The sequence below is a fragment of the Thunnus albacares genome, chromosome 2 (genome assembly GCF_914725855.1).
Source record: "Thunnus albacares chromosome 2, fThuAlb1.1, whole genome shotgun sequence".
Taxonomy (NCBI): domain Eukaryota; kingdom Metazoa; phylum Chordata; class Actinopteri; order Scombriformes; family Scombridae; genus Thunnus; species Thunnus albacares.
The window spans coordinates 26,689,108-26,711,273 of NC_058107.1; the positions used below are offsets into that span (position 1 = coordinate 26,689,108).

At 38.2% G+C, this 22,166-nt stretch overlaps 1 protein-coding gene across 1 annotated transcript in view; it reads right to left on the bottom strand.

Moving 5' to 3' along the window:
- Positions 1 to 22,166, bottom strand: part of rasgrf2b (Ras protein-specific guanine nucleotide-releasing factor 2b) — a 46,328-nt gene that overhangs the window by 22,369 nt on the left and 1,793 nt on the right. Inside the window, exons 2-7 of the mRNA XM_044375585.1 lie at positions 8,276 to 8,382; positions 6,670 to 6,817; positions 2,289 to 2,378; positions 1,957 to 2,093; positions 698 to 814; positions 450 to 529 (exon numbers count right to left, since the gene is read on the bottom strand). Of these exons, the coding sequence (XP_044231520.1) occupies positions 450 to 529; positions 698 to 814; positions 1,957 to 2,093; positions 2,289 to 2,378; positions 6,670 to 6,817; positions 8,276 to 8,382 (679 nt within the window). The remainder of the gene's footprint in view (positions 1 to 449; positions 530 to 697; positions 815 to 1,956; positions 2,094 to 2,288; positions 2,379 to 6,669; positions 6,818 to 8,275; positions 8,383 to 22,166) is intronic.

Here is a 22,166-nt window from a genome sequence, read left to right on the forward strand (position 1 = left end):
TACAGAAATTGGTTTGATGTAAAACATATTGTTGAAGTAGAAATTCACATTCTGCGTCAGCCTGAAGCAGGGAGTCAGATAAGGGTGAAATGTTTAATCAGTGGACCCTTTTCTTCTTGAATTTGTCACAAGTAATTTGCTGCAGTGTCTGTCAGTAGTCTGTCTCCTAGGTGATGCTTATCTGTCGAGGGGGCTTCGGTTTTAGGAGGTGAAAAAGTGGGATGCCTTCTGGTCTGAGTGGTCTTTGTCTATCAACACAATGAGTGTGCATGTTGCAGACTGAGATAGGGAAATGAGCGTGTGTGTGTATGTGTGTGAATGCGACAGTAAGACGTCAAGGCTGACGTCTGAACAAGACAAACTGGATTTGGAGAACCACTGAAAACCTGACCTTGATGTCACTGAGTGTGTATTTGTGTGTTTTGTGCAATGTGTGAGCAACAGCTTACCCAGCACCAGAGTAGGCCAGTTGGCTATCCTCGCCTTTAAGCCTTGGTGGAAAATCTCATGCAGGAACATGATGGTCTCACTGAAGACACAGTGTAAACGCAGTGTGAAAACACAACAACAAAAGAGGTTTTATTGCTTTCTTTTGTTTTATTGTCAATATCTGCTTGTTTCTTCTGCATCATTAACAGATGACGGACACAACATGTTTGTTAATCACACTCAAACACATGTGCACAGGCAAACACACCTGTTGAGGAAAATGCTGCTGACATCATCGTGGCTGATGGGGGGTTTCTTGGAGCTGGCAGCCATCCTCAGAGGTCTGAGGAAACAGTTGACCAGGATGTAGAGCTGGTGGACGTACCTGCCATTATAGAGACATGAGGAGAAACAAAAATAATTAAACGTATCACTTAGATCATAATGATCATAGACAGATCATAGACACACCAGAAAATGTGTCTTACTTTTTGACTAGTACAGTACATGATCAAATATGTTCCATTAAGACAATGTTTTGAGTTCGATGAGTAACAAATGCCTCTTCCTGATTGCCCATTACATCCCCATTACTAACGATCTTTTTCTGAAAGTTTCTTCCTCTAACAATGTTTTGAACTAGCCAGTTCTCAACCCATCATTACTCTTGCATTATCAATATAGATGTATTTAGTCAAATATTTTTCTAATAATATTATTTCAGCTCTATGTTTCTCTATTTCTAAACTATAATCCATGCATTACAGCTTTACTTGAGCTTGATAAAATCAGCCCTCAAAAGCCTTGACTCAAAAGATTTGCCTTATCTGAATTAGAGGAGTTGTGACTGTGATTCAATTCAAATCCATTTAATTCAATAAAAACATTTATCCAGTGAAATTAACACCTGACAAATCGAGAACGCAGAAGTTGTGTAAATCCAATATTGTCATAGAGCAGTCCTGCTCTAAATTGTCTACAATGGTATAATACAACTAGAGATATTAACATGATATCTACTTCAGTATAAACGGTAAAACATAAACGTACACTCACCGAGCACTTCATTAGGAACACCTGTGATCTAATGCAATCCAATAAAAAAACAGCTCTACCATAAATTCTACTTTTACAAAGCTTTTAAAAATATTTTGTCCACCACATTACCATATATAAGGGAGGCAAAATATTAGGAACACTTTTCAATATAATGCACCTCAGTACACCACCGCCACCCACTACAACCTCAATAAAGTAGAATTATCACCTTTCTGACAATGTCAATAAAAATTGAAAATGTTTAAGCTTTGTAAAAGTAAAACTAATGAGGTGTTCCTAATAAAGTGCTCAGTGAGTGTATATCATCATATCAGTCAACCTTACTGTTTAGTTCTTATGACACATCATGCGGAGCTTTCTTACCTGACCTATAGTCTACAGTGAGTGTGACATCATGCACTGCAAATACAATAGTGACAACTTTTCTACTGTGTGTGCTGCTACTCCAGGCATACTGTATGAACATACTCTGTCTCTGCTTCCACCATGTTGAAGACGATCTGGTTCCTCTTCCTCATGCTCTCAGCGTGTGGAGAGCAGATGTAGTCCTGGACAATAATCTTCCACTTCCTCCGACAGAGCCAGCCTCGCATGAAACTCTGCACCTGAGAAGATTAAAAAAAAAAAAAAAAAAAGATAGATTAAACAAGGACGTATGAAGCACACATGTATGTATGCAATATGCTAGCACACAAACACATGCAAGAAATATCAGATGATGACAACAGAGACAACAGTTTACAGAGAACAATGAAACTTAAAATATATCTAATATGAGCATGTAGAATCTATTTATTTACCTTTTTGATCTTTTTAATATCCGGGTCTTCATTTTCATGGTTGACATGGTAAGGCCGCATTCGCTCCTTAGTTTTGTTCAGAGCTATAATCTTTTAAGACAAATGCAGTCATAAAACATTTTAGTATGATATTGGTGAGAAAATCAGATTAAATGAAAACAATGGTATATCAGTGATAAGTGATACAATACAGTTAGTGAGGATATTATGTTTCTAAAGGGAATGAAAGTCATTTGTGTGAATATGTGAATATCTGTGATAGCCATGCAGTGTGTGCTCAGTGGACTGTTGGTGTGTTTGTGCCAGATAGACATCAGACTTCCTCATCTTTGACAATCTCATGCATTCATTCAGAAACAGACAGACAGAGGAGGGAGAGGGCTGCTATCAGCTGGTGACAGTAACCAAATTAAGGCTTATATGTACCTGATCATCTGTAGTGCAGAATAGGACACAGGGGGAGAAACTGAAGGCAAAGAATAATCCTCTGCTGCCAAACATGTTCTTTTTCTAGCATAAAATTCTTTATGGAAACCATAATATCAACCTTTTTAAGACCTTTTTTCTAATTATGTCATCTCTTGTAACATTTTTACAGCCATGAGTTACTATATTAAGACAGATTAGCATTTAGACAAGTGACATTTCCTTGCTGGAGGTACGAAAAGCCAACCGCCTACCACAAAGTTAATGTCATCTTGCAGGTTTGAAAACTGAAGCATACGTGAGACATGAGAAACCCAGAGGGAATAAGTCAGGCAGATGCCAAACTAGGAAATGTTATTAAACAGTGGGAAAAAAATCTGATTTCACATTGTAAACTTAATAGTAGATAGCACCACTTCTCTTTAAATAACAGTAATGACCAACTTCAAACATGGCTGGTAAAAGGTTTTTCTTGGCAACACTTTCTTCTGTGCAGAAATCAACTGAGCGGAGGTTTAGATCAGCTCTAGTACTTTATTATTTTCACCTGTTTGTTCTACCTTTAGGCCTCTTGACGACATCAGTTTATCACAGATGGAGAAAAAGCATTAAAGATGAATCCAAATCCATTTTAAGCCACACACTTTCATCTTTATTTTCTTCTTCACTAGCACTATCATGCAAATGGCAGAAGAGAGGAACCAGTCTGCCAACTGTTGACAGTTACAGCGGCTAGTTGGTTTAATTATTCATAAACACTGAGCAACACACACACAAACAAACAAACAAACAAACAAACAAGGGTATGTTTTAATGAGATGGATCACCACACTGCACATGGGCTCTCAAACTCTAATCCTTTTTTCATGAGCAGCCCCATTACACAGGCAGATGTTTCCTAATATAAAATGTTGTTCGTTAGCATTTTCATTTTCACCAGGGCTCACTCTATCCTGCCAGTGAGATATACTGTAATCACAGCGTGCAGCGACGTATCTGCCACACTTGTTGCTCCAAGGGAGAATTACAACGAAAAGCAGCGTAACTAGGTAATCCATGAAACATGGTGTTATTTCTTCTTAAAGACAGAAATAGCCTACACAAGTAATTATTTATACAAGCAGCTATTGACACAGATGAGCAGAGACAGAATTGGAAATGACAGTGGAGGTGTGATTTATAGAGATGTTAGCAGCTGGCCCAATGCACAAATAGCTTCCCCTGGGGCCAACTGCTGTGCAGCCAAGAGTTCAATTTCAACCAAGCATTGGCCTATACATTAAGAATAACTCTACAGTACCTTCTGGCCATCTATGTAGCACATAACGTACCTGAGAATCACTTCATGTCTGATACAACAGAGACACTCAGTGATTTGACAAATCAGTGCAATCTCTGATAAGCCACCAATTTTTAGAAACAACACAGCAGTAGTAGGTAAATACTTTACTTTATAAGTCTTTAATCTTTACAAAAACATTCCTAATATTTTCCTTACATATATTTTCCTTTAAATAACTATATTATTTGTGGCAATTATAGGAATAATTTGAGACAGTGTTCAGCTGGTAAACTTCCGGGTAATAAATTAGTCCTGTTGTCAATGCACAGCAGGTCAGCTGAACATGCAGAAATGTAAAAGCTGCAAGCATACAATTAAACATATATGAATAGTGAAGTTTCCAATAATTAATTAATAATGAATAAACACAGTACCAGTCAAAAGTTTGGACACACTTTCTCATTTAAGTGAATGGGAAGGTGTATCCAAACTTTTGACTGGTACTGTGTATTTACGTGGGGTTAAATATAGGGCTCTTTTATTCTTTTTTCCATATATTTCAATTATCAAATTACACAGTTCTTTCGAGAAGACCTTTGAGAAAATTATCTGGAATTTTTTCTGAAATTAAAGGTAAATTACAGTGTAAAATGAAGCATTATAAAGAACAATCACTGCTACCAATTCTGGGGTCAATTTTATATCGCATCTGTATTGTAGTATTGTATATACATACACACACAAACTACATAACTTACTGGGATGGTTGAAATCAATTTGATGATAATAAGAACATTGTTCTAACTTTTGTATATACATCATTATATGCCACATAAATGCAAAATTATAAATTTATAAATAAAATAATCAACCTGCTGTTCAGTGCCACAAACTGTTGTACTTTATGCTTCACATGAGATAGACTCCTCAAATGTGTAACAAAAACGTCAAGAACTTATTTTGTTAGTTTTCAACTAAAATTTGCTTGGAATCATTAATTTGGATCAAACAATTTTGTAAAATGATGTAATAATATGATAATATCATCACAATACAATTCCATGAAAAACATTAAACAATAATATTGAATTATTTCCAAGCCCTAATTTAAATAATGTTGAAGGTTTTTCTCAGCAGTCAAAGTAAGCTCACTTATTGTTTACTTCAGAAAAGATTAGAGCTATTGATTGCATTACCATAAACCAATAATGACCTGCTGTTGTGTTTGTGTGTGAGAGAACTGCAATTAGTTCTGATTAACAGTGTTGTAGAGGTCAGTTGTGTTTCGTGTGTGAGAGTGTACGTCTGATTTATCGCGCTGTGACGGCAGGACAGAAACATGCTGTGTTCGATAAGCGTAATGGTTTGGCAGCTGTTTGTAAGGAATCTGATGGGCTGTCTTTATTGAGCAGAGGGCTTCTCCTCCTACGCTCAGAGATGACTGAGCACCGTTCACACCCACTCCTCCGCTGCCACACACATATATATATATATATATATATATATATACACACAAACACACACATACGTTTATCCTTGGTTAACTCTTCTGATGATTCATGGCAGGAGAGTAATCACAGAGCTGTGTGGGTGTGAGTGAGTGAGAGAGTGAGTGAGTGAGTGAGTGAGTGAGTGAGTGCGTGAGTGAGTGAGTGAGTGAGTGAGTGAGTATGCATATGTCTGAAAATTTCAATGCCTGAAAAACAGCTATGAAAAATTAAGGAGAAACTGGTTGATGGAAAATGTGGTCTTGAATGTACCCTGTGGAGTTTTAGACCGCTAGTAGCATAATGGAGCAATGATTTTAAAAAATGGACGCCCATTTTATTTGCATTGTGGGGATATGATATACATAGCACACAAAGGAATGTAGTGATGTGACAACAAAGGCAAGGAAGAAGAACACTGTAAGAGAGCAAACATCTATGTAAATGATGCACAATTTAAAATATTCAAAAAATCAGCTTTCCAAATGTATTCAACATGTTTGTCAGACTTCAAGGATTCACACAATGCATTTTAGTGCACAACACTGAATGTAACAAGGCACCTTTAACTTTTTTTCAGAACTGAATCAGCTTTATAGTGAAGGAGCATGGGATGGAGACCATAATCTATTTGTTATGACAGTTATAACCAAGATAATATTTCACTGATTATGGAAAGGATACACATGCCATTTAAAATTGTGATTCTTAGGTTTTCAGTTGTGCTTGATTTGTTCTTTCAAACTGACATGTGTATCAACCACTGGGGTCACAAACACATCTTAAGTAGATACCCTGTCAGGAATATAACAGAAGAAAAGCAACCTATGTATCTATTTTACAGTGCAGCCAAACAAACGGTCGGTCAGGAGGATTGTTTAAATAAAAAATACTAAAGTAGACGGTCAAATGACATGCACACATGCACCGTCTTTTGTCTTATGCATCCCATCTACTACATACATGTATTCTTCCTTGTCAGTATGCAACTTGAATCCCATGTGACAGAGACAATAACTGAATGTAAATACATTGAATGGCTATTGCTGAAGAAATGTTGGCCATAACTTCCTTACTGGCCATAAGGAAACAGGCTTTGATATAATGGAAATCTTAACGTTTATACCTTTAAGATGTGTGTGTGTGGGGGTGTGTGTTTGTGTGTGTACAGTACAATATGCCATACCTCTGCTTTCAGCCTCTCAATTTCTGTGTCCTGATCCTCTAGCTGGGTGCGCAGCTGATTGGCAGCCACCTTCTCAGTCTCCACTATCTGTACAAGGTGGATGTATTTCTGCATCAGAACCTCTCGTTCAATGATGATGTCAGAGTAACTGAAAGGAAAAGAAAAGTATTTGAATATATACAGATATATACATATATAAAGAAGTGCAAAACATCAGCATGAACAGCTGAATGAGAGATTCAAAAATATCATAAATATGACTGCATAGTTGTTTATACAAAACCCTGGAGTTCACACCCCTTGCTGCTGTACCCCATTGTGTGTTATGGCAGAACATGAGTGACTAACAAAAACACACTTATGGTATCGAAATGAATGCTACTGGAAGAATCAAATGTATGCTGATCTACCCTGCATGAAGCTTTAAAATTGTAAAGGCACTGAAAATGAATTATCTGAATGAGCTTCTTACTACAGTATGAACAATGGGAACATTATGAACACAAAATCTTCTGCCAACAGTTTATAACCATTTTGGATATTTTACATGAGAGATTTCTGTATTTTTGTTTTTGTCCTAGTTTTTCACTGATGAAAGGTTGAGGTTTCGCATAGGAGCTGATGGTTTTGCATGTTTTGGCCTTTTGATGACAAATGTGTATACTTTATAATCTTGCTGACCATATTCTCAGAGACATCATATGTTTTTCAGATAATTTCCTTTTATGGGTGCAACTTATGGAGGGTTCAGAGTTATTTAGTTTAGACTTAAGACAGATTCATATAAAGTGAAAAGGGCTCTCCATAAGTGTCTTTACTTATTCTGGCTGATTAGACCTCTGTTTAGTTTGAAGTTGGATGGAGTTATCTTGATGCATGAGGTTATCAAACTACATGTAGCAATAAAAATGATAAATATTTAAGATGTCTTGCCCTAACAGGTGCAACAAAGTAAACTGATTGAGAAGAAATGTCACTTATGCACAGCCATTACATACCCACATAGTTAAGGGGGAAAAAAAGAGACTTAATCAGGCACAAGAAGTGAAAAAACACCTGTGTGGGTTGACTGTGGATGCATAGGGCCTTCAGTGTCATGCATTATAATGTCATGTATAGTTGGCTGCTCAGTTCCGAATTTCAGAAGTTCAAAATATGCAGTGACCAGTTAGATTGAAGGAAACACAGAAGCACAGATGACTCCAGGAGCAACTAATTAACCTAAGGCTGTATGCCACAACCGATAAAAATTTAGTTGTCTTTGGTGGCATCTCTGGCAGGTTTGGTTTTCAGGAAACAGAACTTGTGAATGTTGAGCTTTTCTAAAAATCAGCTAATTCTAAAAAGTTTCAAGTTTGTGGAAACTGATTTTCATACTGTACTGAAACTGAACTAATGGCAGCTTGGAAGTTTGGAAACAAGTATAAAAAGTTAGGGCACATGCTGGAACACAACCAGCTTTGGAGTAAATTATACATGATTTATATTCGGTGGGCTCTAACGGAACCACTAGTATGATCTTTTACTTTCATATCAACGTTCTCTAATCTTAATGGCAAACTAAATACACAATATTCTACCCACATTTATATAATGCTGTGTGTACCTGGCCTGCTGGATGGCCTCCACCCATTCGTCGCACTCGCTCTCCTCCTCTGTCCGCAGCTCCAGAGGCTTCTGTCCATCATGACCGAACACAATGAGGAAGTAGTGCTGAAGAAGAGACATACAAAAGAGAGAGAGAAGCTGCTTATATTTGCGACCCCTGAGATCAAACACATGTATAACACCGCCCCTCAGTTGTGCCAATGTGTTGGTTGCTCCTTTGAGATGCTAGCCACAGCTAATCAACACATATGGAACAGACATATGGAAACACTGCTTTCAACTACAGTTGCTTTTCACGCTCTTTTCTTGCCCAGATTCATCCCATGAAGTTCTTGAGGCCACAGACAGAGAGGGAGAGGGGATGGCTCAGCACACACGACACAGTTATTTGCTCACTGAAATAAAACATCAAGTCTTGTCTGCGGCTCCCTTCTCCGCCAGCCTATTATCATCACTATCAATTAGCCCTCTCTCTGTCTCTATCTTCCTCATTTCCTGTCTGTCTCTCTTATTATACTGATGAATTTCCCTGAGTATCTGCCTTTAAAATACTTCCCCACACTTACAGTACACATAGACACGTGCCAACACATGCAAGCACAGAGACACACACCTACAGATGCACGCATACAGTAGAGAGCACATACACACACCAGGCATTATGTGAAGTGATAGAAGCTTTTATTCAAATGGTCATGTCCTGGGGCACTGGGTTACCAGAAGAGCTGCTATTCTTAGTCAGGGAAAACAGAGAAGACTGAGCTCTGCATGGACTTTCTCTCTCCTCCTCCTCCTCCTCTTCTCTTCTCTTCATCCAACCACCTCTTCCCTCCTCCCTCTCTCTTTTGCACTTCACCTATCATCCCACTCCGCCTCCTCTGCCCCGCTCAACCAGCATCCTCACTTCTCTTGTTGTCAAAGCCCATTCCTCCTCCTCCTCCTCCATCATCTCCACATCCCTTCATACTTTCATCTCTTTGTGCCTCTCAGTAAGGATTCAGTGAACCAAACGGAGTCCAGAGGAGAGACGTTTACCCTGCAGGAGGATGGATGGGCTTTGGCCCTGCAGTGGGGATGGGATGGGGACAGAGTCACCAAGGTTATTGGGACACGCACACACACACACACTCAGACCCTCCTCCATCTCCATCTCCATCCTTCTATCCCTGCTTTTTATGTATGTGTCATTTCGATTCACTGGCTGGCTAGATATTATTACATCAACAATAATCTGTGCTCTAACAGTCTTTGACAGCGAGAAAGAAAGACAGAGAAGGATTGAGAGATGGAGGGGAGAGGGAGCTGTTACATAATATTTCTTAACCAAGTACATATTTCTAAATTGTGTCACCACCTAACAAGATAACATTTCCATGGCAACGCTATATCCGACACTTCCACCGTGTTTTACACTTTGGTTTTCTGCTTTTCAGCGCTGCCTCTATTCATTAAATGCTTTTATTGATCCATCCTGCAGTTTTAGACATGAAAAGGAAGGGAGTGTTAAATAGAAAATGAAAAAAAATGTTGCTAATGCAGGTTTTGGAGCTCTACATAGATAATATAAGTCACTGCTATCTGCACAGTTAAGATAACACAATATATTGACATTATTTAAAGATTTTTACCATGCACATTATATGTCAGGATTCTTTTCTGGGTATCTGCCTCTTAATAGCCTTGTTAAAGTAAACACAAATATTTTCACATCATGTTGATAATGATTCATCTGGCTGCGCTGTTCACACAGATGTCTCATTATTATCACATACACAGTAGTGAGTAATACAGTTAAAGTGGTCCACATATTTTAAACTCAGTGGTGCAAGAAATAATCATCTTTTACTGAAGAGATGCCACAATGTAAAAATAATCTACTACAAGTAAAAGTTCAGAGTACAAAACGCATATAAGTATTATCAGCAAAATATGCTTAAATATCAAAAGTAGTCAATATGCAGGTAGAATGGCCCCTGTTAGTGTTGTGTTATTATATTTTATAATATTTGATTATTAGATTAATTAATTTAATTCATTTTTAATTAACTTTTTTAAAAAATTATCTTGGAAGAAGCATTCTAATGTTATAGCTGGTCAAGTTGGATTGAAGTGTAACTCTATTACATGTCCTTGGGTACTTAAGTTTGCAATAATGTATCATAATTTATAAGCTGATCATATGTTTTGTATGTCACACCTTTACCTGTAAACTGTAGCTGTCAAATAAATGTGGAATAAAAAGTCCAAAATTTCCATCTGAAATGTAGTGCTGAAACTACTTCAAATTACTGAAGTAAATCACTACGACTCTGCATACAGCATAAATGTATATTGATATCATTTCTATTCTTAGCATTTCCCTCTCTGGGATGCTTTACATAATGTAAATGTTTTAATTAAATTCCTCTTGGAATGTGAAGTTCCGATTTTCTGCTTATAACTTATAACTCTTTTTCACACTGTCCTAAAACGATACTTATGCCCAAATTAATACTGACATTGTTTTTCTTGCCATAATCATTTCGCCTGTTCATACTGGCCATTAAGAGATCCCTTCATTATGTATTTGTTGTAAGTGATTCCATACAAAACTGTATTTAAATGTTTATTTGAAGCTAATATGAAGCTTTAGCCATGCAAATTAGTCAAATAAAGTCATTTTAGTGCCAAATTCCCTCTTTTTGTTACGATTCTTCCACAGCAGCTGAACAAAAAAACACTGTCCGTTGAGATACAAAGAGAGTTTCTTCCTAAAAAATCTGGTACTGTGGAAGATATCCATCAGAAAGCTGTCTGAATTAGCCATCTGATAAACTTTTAAATACAATTTTTCTCAAAAGAAGGACTGTGGAATTTGTCCTCCATTCGGAGGGGACCTTCTAATGGTCTGTAAGAACAGGAGAAATGATTACAGTAGGTAAAACCTGTTTCAATGTTCATACGGGCACCTGACTATTGTTTTAAGACAGACTTGAAATATTTTGAACCCATCCTTTAACTTGTGTGAAAATTGTCAATTCTATATGTTTAAATAACTATGATCTGATATATTTTGTATTCTTCTTTAATTCTATTTAAGCCCCGCTGTATTTGCTGCAACACTGACCCTATTGCTCCGAGGCAATCATTAAAATTTAATGGTATTACTTCCTTTACAGAAGATGTTGCATCAAACTGGACCTCATGGCATTAAAATGTTTTCCTTGTGCATTGCAATAATTTACACTGTAACACTGTACTGTGTCCTCATTAGTGGAGGAGGAATTTTCATCTGTGGTGGAAGATATGGTTTCTTAGCGTTTTGCATCCACTGGAAAGTGTATAAAGAGGGAGCGCTACACATCTCCTAAACGCTGCTCCAACTCTACAGGACCATCCTGGACTACTGGCTCACTCCCTTCAAATTGGCTCAAACGCACCCTCAGGGCCTTCACTGTACTGTAAGAAATTTAATTTAGACAAATAAAGACACAGAGGAAAAGCCAGAGAAACAAAGAGACAAGAAGACAGAGACTCTTTTCTACTCTTTCACTCTTTATGTCACTAATGACCAATTTATCACTCACCTGAAACTTTTTTCTCCTAATCTGAGGAATGGCTATTATAGGAAATGAGATTTTGAGACTGACAATGTGACACAAAGGAGTGTGTTTTACCACCACCGAGCAAGACACAGGCACACAGTAGGGCAGCAAATTTTATTATTCAAACGCAATTTCAGGTCAGTCATTAAAAACTGCCTGCTGTGAGAACAGAAGTGAGGAGTGAGAGGTTTTCTGAACAAAGACTGACAACTTATCATTGTCCAACAGAGACTTAACGTTAGGAAATGTGAACCTACCACACACACACACACAGAAACACACACACCCACACCTTCACCTCCATTATGGCGCTGTGATGAAATACTTCTTTTGTAATTAAAGATTTAAGAGTCAAAGATGAAACTGGATTCAGTGGTAATAGATTCATTAGGCAAACTATGACTGGGGGATCCAGAAATATTCATCTGTTATAAATATTTAAAAGCAGAGATGACAGAATCACTGTAGGGATCCACTGATGATTAGGGACTGGAATAGCCACTAATGATGCAATACTGCCGTCTGCTTTGGTATCTGCACTGATGAGGGGCCAAACTGTGCTGTACAGTACTACAGATGGACCTTGTTTTGTTTTTTTTTTTCGCACTCTTTGCCTTTCAAAGCAACTGGCATTTTATTGCCTCAGTGTTGTTTACTTCAGTGAGTAAACAGAGGCATGAATGTAGAAAGTGTTAAAGGTTTGATCCCTACTGGGGCTAAATATGTACTTTGTACACGTATGGTACTGCTCAGTCACAGAAAGCACCTTTAATGTATAGTTTATGTATAAGCTCAGGCATTACTGTTACAGTGATTACAGTGATTACAACTTTATCACTGGCGTCGACAGAGAATGACACTGGGCCATTACACTGGGCACCATTGCAACATTCATGTTTTTCTCACAGGTTGTTTTAAGGAAGACACCAGTGTGTTTGCAAATTTGGGTTTATTAACTACAAATTTTTAGTTGAACGTTTATTGAGTGCATGCTAAGCAGTTTTGGATCTTCGGATGTATTTTTCCCACTTTTCCAGGTACAGATGAACAATGACCAGTATCTGAAATACCCTGTACATCCACACAGGCGTTTTCAATCAATTAGCTGATAAGACCTCTGATCTGGGTGTAAGTTGGGTGTAGCTAAACTGGGAATTATGTGATGTCAACAAACTGATTGTACTAATAAAAATGATAATGCGGTAAGTTCTCCCCCTTACAGATGTAAAAAGGAGAATGAGACAGCTGTCAATCAAGCTCAGTTTGTACACTCCCACACTAATCAGGAGAAATTGTGTGGGAGTGAACTAGAGGGCTAGTAGGTGCTTTAAAACTAGCTTAAATTGTATAATCCCTCACGAGGACGACTGAGTTTGCAATAATTTTTGTTCATACCGATTTCTTTTGTATAAATGCAGTTTTAATACAGATTGACTTAATATTAATGATGTTGACGATATGACATAAGTCATGTAAAGTATACATGATTTGTAATTAATTTGATCTGCAACACAAAGTCCAACTGTTAAAATTTCAACCATGATTTTGAATGAGTTGGTCAGCAGATAGAGTGGGTCGTCTTTAATTGCAAGGTTGGTGGTTCAATCCCTGACTCTTCCTGTACACGTGTCAAAATGTCAGTGAGCAAGACACTGAACCCCAAGTTGCTCCCGATGGTTAGGGCAGTTCCTTGCGCGGTAGCTTACTGCTATTAGTGTGTGTACTTGTGTTTGAAAAGGTGAATGAGAGGCTAAATGTAAAGCACTTTGGATCAGAGCACTAAATAAATATCATTTTTGAAGATCTACACTGTTTACTCACATCGCAATGCAAAAGTTTAGTGGAGATAACATCAAAGTTGGTCTGCGTGTTCTCCTCACCTCCGTGTGTGTTGTGGTTGTGTGTTTCGCAAGAATAAGGTCAGCCTAGCTTTGTTGGAACTTGATTTACATAAAAGCAGTTGTTGAGATAAGACACTGCCACCATTGAGTAAAATATATCCTATGCTTGTGTGAAACTGGTTTAGCACAAACTGTACTTTGCATAAAAGTGGAAAACTGTGCCAACTAACCGGCTCCATAGCATCAATGAGTAGGTGAATGACGATAGTTTATGAAATATAATTCAATGCTGCAATCACAGGATGGCTGATACTCTGCACTATGTCATGTGAATGGAAACAGTTTTTTTGTCTCTGTCTTATTCTTTACTTCCATATGTGCTGATTACAAGGTAGAAAGGGAAAAGTCATTGACACAATGAACTCCACTGGAAGCTGATGTATAATGAGTCTCCACACTGCACTGCCTTTCTGCGGTGAACCTGGCACTGCTCAATGATCCTGAGTCCCACAGGGCGATAATTACCATTACAGAGAAATACCACAGAGAGTAGACCAGATTCATGTGTGTATGTGAGACTATAGAAGAAACTGATATAATCCATAAACTGGATTCCCTGTATGTGTGCACGGTTTGTATGTGGGAGGACATACACTATGTGTGTTTCACTTAAAAGAATAGAGGAAAACAGGCAATGATATACTACTATGTGAGTGATTAACAAAACAGCTAATCTCAAACCACCTGTTGTTAGCGATTCTCATGGGGGAACACAATGCCTCAAAAATATCAGGAAGAGATTCATAGCTGCAGATCTACAACACATATCAATTATTTGGATTTTTAAAGAACACACACAGAAAATTTTTCTATTAAAAAGAGCCATAACATGTAAGAGGAAGTTAGATCACTTTGTAAAAAGAAGAACATAAACCTGTTTTCAACGATAATATCCTAACACTGATGGTGTTTTTTTTAAATAACTGAAATATCTTGTTGACAATTTTGATTTGATTTTCCTTTCAGATGGAAATTTCATTGATAACGTGTGCAGATTATTCCATAAAATCTGAGAATTTCCATGTTTTGTAAACTACCCAGGCTGTACAAAATAATATTGCCCATTACCGGGGTTAAACCAGTTACTGAGACAATAAAAGTCATTTGTGAAAAGAAGCGTTAGAGAGATAAATAGAAGAGAGGGGTGTGGGCTCACTTTTTCCACCCACCAGTCTTCTGTATCAGACTCACAATCTGCCTCTCTCCACTTTATATTCCTCTCATTTCTCAGCTCCTGTCGTGCTCCCACAGGGGCAATAATGTTTTTTTTGTGTTGGATGTAGCTTCATAAAATGCTCCAAGGACAAGTGAAAAGAAACAAACTGCTGTTGACATGAAAACCTTGAACATTAAATGGTATAATGTTATTTTCATTACAGTGGGCTGCTACATATACTACATATGCATCTATATACTGTATGACAAAACCCAAGATTTTGAATTTATTTTTAACTAGTGCACCCAGCAGAGTGCAGATCAGCCAGGTGTGTACAGTCAAGATGGTGGCAAAGATAACAGAAATTGGGATTTATTCATCTTGTATTGTGCCTAACTTCAGTGGATCATAACATATCAGTTATGGAATTAATCTGAAGATGCTCCAGTTCAAGATGAGACCAAACTTTTTTATGGATGTCAGTTTTTGAGCCACAACAAACAAAGCAAATGCCTTTTGCTTTGTCGTAAATTGTTGCATATTGTAAAATGGCAAGGACCAGTGAGAAGACGAAAGTCTAATCTATATGATAGGCTCATAAGGAATGGCATTATAAAATAGGTTTTTCAAAAATTGTGAATCACCACAACCACAAGAGGTCATTGAGCATATACAGTCAAAAATGTGCACAAAAAATGCTATGCTGATGAGTCCAGTAGTATGCGAGATTTGCTGCAGACAGATACACAGACACATGGACACACACATGATCAAACGCATGACCCCCTCCAGGCTAACACCTGATGGAAGTGACCAGGTGTCAAGCATCATATTTACCACAATACATAATTTAGTGGATAGAATGAAAGCATCTCGTGCCTTAAAAATATGCTGGGAAATATGCTTATTCTTTTTCTCCCCAGGAGTTAGATGAGAAAATCGATACCAATCTCATACACATCTGTTAAATGTAAGGCTAAAGCCGGCAGCCGGTTAGCTTAGCTTAGGATAAAGGCTGGAGACAGGGTGAAAAAGTCTGAAGAAAGCAAAATCCGAAGTGCAAAAAAAAAAATAATGATTTTATGGGGGGTTATATATGAGACTATTTCCTGGCTGACACAATGACTTCCTCGAGTCTCTGCTGGTTGCCTGGCAACTTCACTGTGATGCCAAGAAAGCCTGTTGAAGGCTTAAAGGAATAGTTTAACATTTTAGGAAATACACTTGTTGGCTCTCTTGCAGATAGTTAGATGAGAAGATCGATACCATTCTTGTGTCTGTGCGTTAGATATGAAGCTGGAGCAGCAGCCGGTTAGCTTAGCTTAAATTGAAAACAGTGGGTTGCCTGGCAACCTAACAAGCCACAAGGAATGCACTGTGCTGGGTTAAAAAATAATCACAAATTTTTGTTTTTTTTAAATAAAAAGGGTATAACATGATGACTATATTGTACTGTAGTGCTTTAGGGGAGCTGAAAAGCAGATTATGTTACCTTTGGACAGAGCCAGCTAGCTGTAACAACCCCATTTCAAGCCAGTCTCTGTGCTAAACTAAATTATCCAGCTGCTGTCTGTGGCCTTATATTAAACAGACAGATATGTCTCAGTGGTCTCAGTCTTCTCATCTAACCACCTGCAAGAAAGCACCTGAGCATATTTCCCAAAACTATTGAACTATTCCTTCAAAATGCTTTCTTTGCTCTTCTTTTTTTTTTTTTAGAATAACTAGCATAAATAGCTATACATTTTATAATCTATCATAACAAGAAAAACATATAAGATGTAAAAGTAAATGTGGTAGTGCATGTTAATCTTCTTTAGAATTTAAATAACCCTCTTTGTAGGCTATATCTGTAAGACTCATGCTTTAATTTCAGAAATCCAGAAAGCTTCATTTCACTTTAGAGAATAAGAACAGATTTTGTATTTCCTGGAGACTTTCTCATTTTGAAGAGAACAAAACATTAATCCAACAGCAGCAGCAGCAGCAGCAGCAGCAGTACTTTATGTAACCACTGAATTCAACTAATGATGTACCAGCTAATGTTACGATCACTGAATCAACATCACATATCCTGCTGTTTCTTCATTGCCCTCCATGCTGTTCACTTCCTCCAAAAAAGTTCTGATAACAAAGTATGGGGCCACTTTTAACACACACACACACACACACACACAAACACACACACACACACACACACACACACACATTTTCCACTGAAAAATAAAAGGAATATCAGCCTTTTTTTTGTTTTGTTTTGTTTTGTTTTGGCAGACAGAAACTTGACAGTCACGCAATGTGGACGCAGGCCAATAGAAAAGAATAGGCCAAAATAAAGGTAGGCATCTCACAGTTTTAGAGCCATTATTGTGAATCTAATACATTTTGCGCTGAGGACCTATGCAGCTATCATACATTTTGATGGGAGACTGGGTTGCTGTCTCAGTGCACTCTGATCAGGGATTACCTCTGTCTGTTTATCTTGTTATGAAACATAGAAAACAAGATTGCTCCCCTCCTCCTGTTTACTTTCATTGCTGTCACCTTACTCTACATCAGTCAAACACACACACACACATAATATATAGGTATCTATCATCAAGTCTTTTTTCTTATCTTACACATTTGCTGCTTTATAGTTGCTGTCACTCCATCACCAGGAGGAACTGTTGAAAAACCCTGTCGCTTTAACACCATGGATGCTGGAAAGAAGACAGTGCTACAGCAGAAGTGTCTAAACACACTGTAAATCTGTTTTACTATATTCTTGAGAATTGCCTAACCTGATCCTGTAAAAAAAAAAAAACAACAGTGCTCATAAGCTCTGCACAGATACAACAAACACATGACAATCACTCCACATCAGCACCTGTAGCTGGTGACAGCGGGAGCATGTATAATAGATGGAAGCAGCCCCAGAAATAACAATAACACCACGGAAGAGTACAGAGACTCGATGCCCCGAGAGCTTTTATCACCCAGGGCATCCCCACAAACAGCCTAGCACTAGTTCAGTTATTATATATCTGCTGGGATGTGTGTGTGTGTGTGTGTGTGTGTGTGTGTGTGTGTGTGTGAGTTAGGTTATGTATTATTCTCTCTTCTGCTCTGCTTAACCTGAGGCAGCATTGTGACTGACAAGATATATAAACAGTTTTAGTAGGCTGATCAATATAGTGGAGCATATTCATATTTTGTTATATATATATATGTGTGTGTGTGTGTGTGTGTGTGTGTGTATATATGTCATTTTACAAACAGACATATAGCAAATTTGGGACAGAGATTATTTTAATCAATTTAATGTTAGAGCCATAATGGCCTTAAAAGGGACATATCATGCTTTTTGAGATTTTCTGTTATTTAGAGGCTGAGCTGAGCTGCATAAAGGGCCAGTATAAGATAAACAAGGAGTTTTTCAACTAAAAATCAGCTGTAAATCAGTAGAGCTCCTGAATAAAAACATAAACCTGTAAATGTGCGTAATACGTTCCCTTAAGTAATGTCCTGGTCATTACCCTGGCAATAAGCTGCCTGTTTGGTTGCCTACATGCAACACTGGTACAACACTGCTGTTGTACCAGGACTCTAAAATCACCCATTACTGTCATCTGTACTCCGATTACTGCTGTATTTCAAACACATGAGACAGATTTTAAGACAGATGCCAGCGTTAAATTCTTATCTGACACTAATGAGGTCCATAATGGCTTTAACACTTGGCAGAAAACTTAAGAGGAAAATGAAAAGCAGCCCGTGGAGAGAAGCAGATCAGACTCTGGGAACACAGGAAGAATTGGTTCCTTGACGCAAACGATTAGTACGAGCAACAGCGAAAAGGCGAGGTTCTGAGAGAGGCATTTAGAGCTAGAGGAGCTTTCTAATGAGAGCTAATTACACACACACCACCAGGAAGTCAGCACTGATGCTTAAACTCAAAAGTGTCACCCCACCTTTTCTTGCATCAACTCTAATGAGGAAGGAGACTGTTGAAAGGAAGCCCTATGTGACTATAACTCAACAAAAACACGCGTTATCAAAGGCAATACAGCCCGATGACACCAGATTTTATTAACCCGTCCAATCTACCCTGTGCTTGAAGTAGTTTTTATTCCATTGTAGATCAGCCATAGCAATACAGATATAGCGAAGGCTTGATTTTATCCTCTTGAAAGCCAATTTGTCCATGCATGCTGGACTTGGACACTGAACCTTATATCCACATGAAACTCTGACAAAATACGGATCCATGACTTGGGAGGAATGCCTGAAACTTTGCTTATTTCCTAATCCATAGTTACAGTGAAACTGAAGTCTTATACGTGGTGGTCCAGAGATGCTAAACGAAAAATTTCAGAAAATAACTCAACAAAAATGACATTTCATGAAAGCATAACATTTTATAAAACACACTGGCACAACAGAACACATAGTTTGATTGTTGTACAGTAAGGCTGGTTCTGATTATTTTACATACAGATAAATGTTAGTCCTTTCTGACAAGGATCATAAAGCTTTTGCTACAGTACACATAACATCCTGGCTGCAACAAATTAGATGCAGAATTAGCATTTTTGTTTTGTTTTTGAACAAGGCCACTATGACAGTATTACAAAAACACTGGCAAATCAGCGCATGTCTTATATTTTCCTTTTTTTCATCACAGCCATCTATACAGGATGCACACAAAAGAGCACCTGTGCATCCTCTTTTCTCTATCGTTCTTGACATCATCAACATCCAATCAGAATCAAAAATCAGATAGAGGTTTATAGTTTCTAAACTGTTGGTTTGTGTGTCTCAGCTGTGTTGTGTTTATTTTGTTTTACTGTTTGTTGATTATTTTACAATTCCTTGAACCTTAAGGACACCATAAATAGCCTGTTACTCACTGAATTTTCATTTCATGGTCTCTCCAGTGATTAGTCTAGATACATCAGAATCTGTGTTAGCGGAAAGAACAGTTAGCTTGGTGTTTATCGTGTTGATCAAAGTAACATGTTGTCAGTAACATGTCAAGTAATGTCTTTTTAACTTTATTTCATTGTTGCTGCACACTCTAAGCCATGTGGTTGACAACCTGAGTGATTTCTGTTTCTTTTCTTTAATGCTCTATCAAGGGAAAAAACAACTCAGACCTATTACATTTTTTCCTCAAACCCATGGAGAGGAAAAAAAAAATGCTTCTTTTGTAGAAATGCCTTCAATAAGCAGCTTTCTGATTTGAATGCTGTCATTTTCAGAACAGCTTCTGTAGCTGCATTGATTTCGTCCATGCCTGTCTCTCTATACATTGTTTCAAGATTGGGCAGTTTTCTGCACAGTTGGGATACTTTTTATTTGATTGGGCAGGGAGGGGGGAGGATGCTTTGTGTGGGTTGTGATAACTTGGGGTACATTTGGCACCATTTGGGCAACTTCCCCAGACAAAAAGTTCCTCTGCTCTGTTCATATGGACAAAATTTAAAAATTGGGCTAGACTCTGATTAGGCTACTTTTTGTCAGCCAAATTTAGCAGCAGTGTCTCTATATTTGTTAAGATCCTAGCTTTGGCACAATTAGATAATGTTCCCAACCTACAAAGGAGCTGACTGGCTCGGTTGTTGCCACAACTGGGCAACTGGTCATTCAAGAAAGCAACACCAAGACTTTAAAAGTAAAATTTGACGTGTGCGTCAAATTGGAACCAGTCTACACCATATCTGAAGTTCATCTCCCCCGTGGTTCATGGCCCCTGATGAACTGTGCTTCTCTCTGGGATCAATACCCTACCCGATGCTTGACGATGGGGGGAGGAATAGTTTGACAATTACATGCACCTGAATCTGCTAGCCTTTTGCACACACACTCACACATTGAAGTCGCTGTGGAAACCATTCAGACCAGTGTGAATGCTCTCCAAATTATTTGAAGGGTTTGTGTCTATCTGAGAGTACAACAGAGAGAGAAAGAGAGTGGGAGGCAGTGGCTCTGTGTTATTTGTGTGGTTGCATTGTGGCTCACTGTGGGGGTGTGATACTGCAGGTTACTGGCAGACTCACTCTACTGTACAGAGAAGCAGTGAGGAGCAGGAGATACTGATGAAGAGATGGAAGGCCTTCTCTTACTTTATCCTACCAAACCCTCACACGAAGAATAAATCCCAGAAGCTGACTGAACTCTCCTTGACTGAGATTTAATCATCTCAATCACACGAGCACACACACAACATCATAATTCAGACAAAGTGTTACCGTAATTTGGTTTATTCCTCCTGTGCGCATTGCATGGCTATGTAGCCACAGTACATGGCAGCACACAAGGTTTCAGCTGAGGGCAGATTGAAAATAACCCTAATTAAACATAACAGCTGTAGTGTGAGAGTGAGACAGGCAGGGCAAGAGATTGAGACTTCCAGTGTGTTAGAAGAGAGGATAAATAAGACCTCATAATTGCCAAGCTCTATCACATCCAAAGAATCAGGTTTTATTGCTAACATGAGTCCCAATATTAGTGGTTGAATAGCCTGTAATTTTGCGCTCAAAAGGAGAGATTTGTCCTCCATTCATCATCATTAATAACAAGTCTATTACAGATGTAAAAACATACTCTTCTTGCATTATGTATGACTTGATTAAAACCTCAAAGTACCATCTTCTGGCTCTTGTGAATCCTCTTTCCATTTGTATACATCTGGCATTAATTGTCCTTACACATACTGCACATTTAAAGGGACAGACATCAATAAGTAGGTGGGAGTTTGTGGTGATGAACAGACTTGTGGATGTTCCTGCATGATTGGTGGCATTTTTTTTAAATCTCTCCTCACCTCTTTTATTATTATATGCACATCCACTCACTGTCCTCTCACTACTTTCTCAAACTGTAAAAAAAAAATCAATGCTCTCCAGTGTACCCCTCCCCCTAAATGTTAATGGGCATGATGCCTGTGCACACATAAGCACACAGTCCCCGAGGCCAGCTGAGAACTGGGATGAGAAACAGAAATCATTCTGTTTTCTCTCTGATTACTCTCTTGAAGTAGAGGTATTAGGTTTTTGACTAAAGCCCCAAGGTTGATGATAGATTTCTGACCAGTACATTGCATACATGTCATTTTTTCTCAATGAAATCCATGTGCAAATGGTAGTTCAAATGTTTCCTAGCAACAAGATCTAACTAACTGTTGGACCAAAAATGCTGAGGCAACTTCCAGGAACACAGTCACCAGCGCATTTGCCCAAAATATTTTCCTTGATATCACTGCTC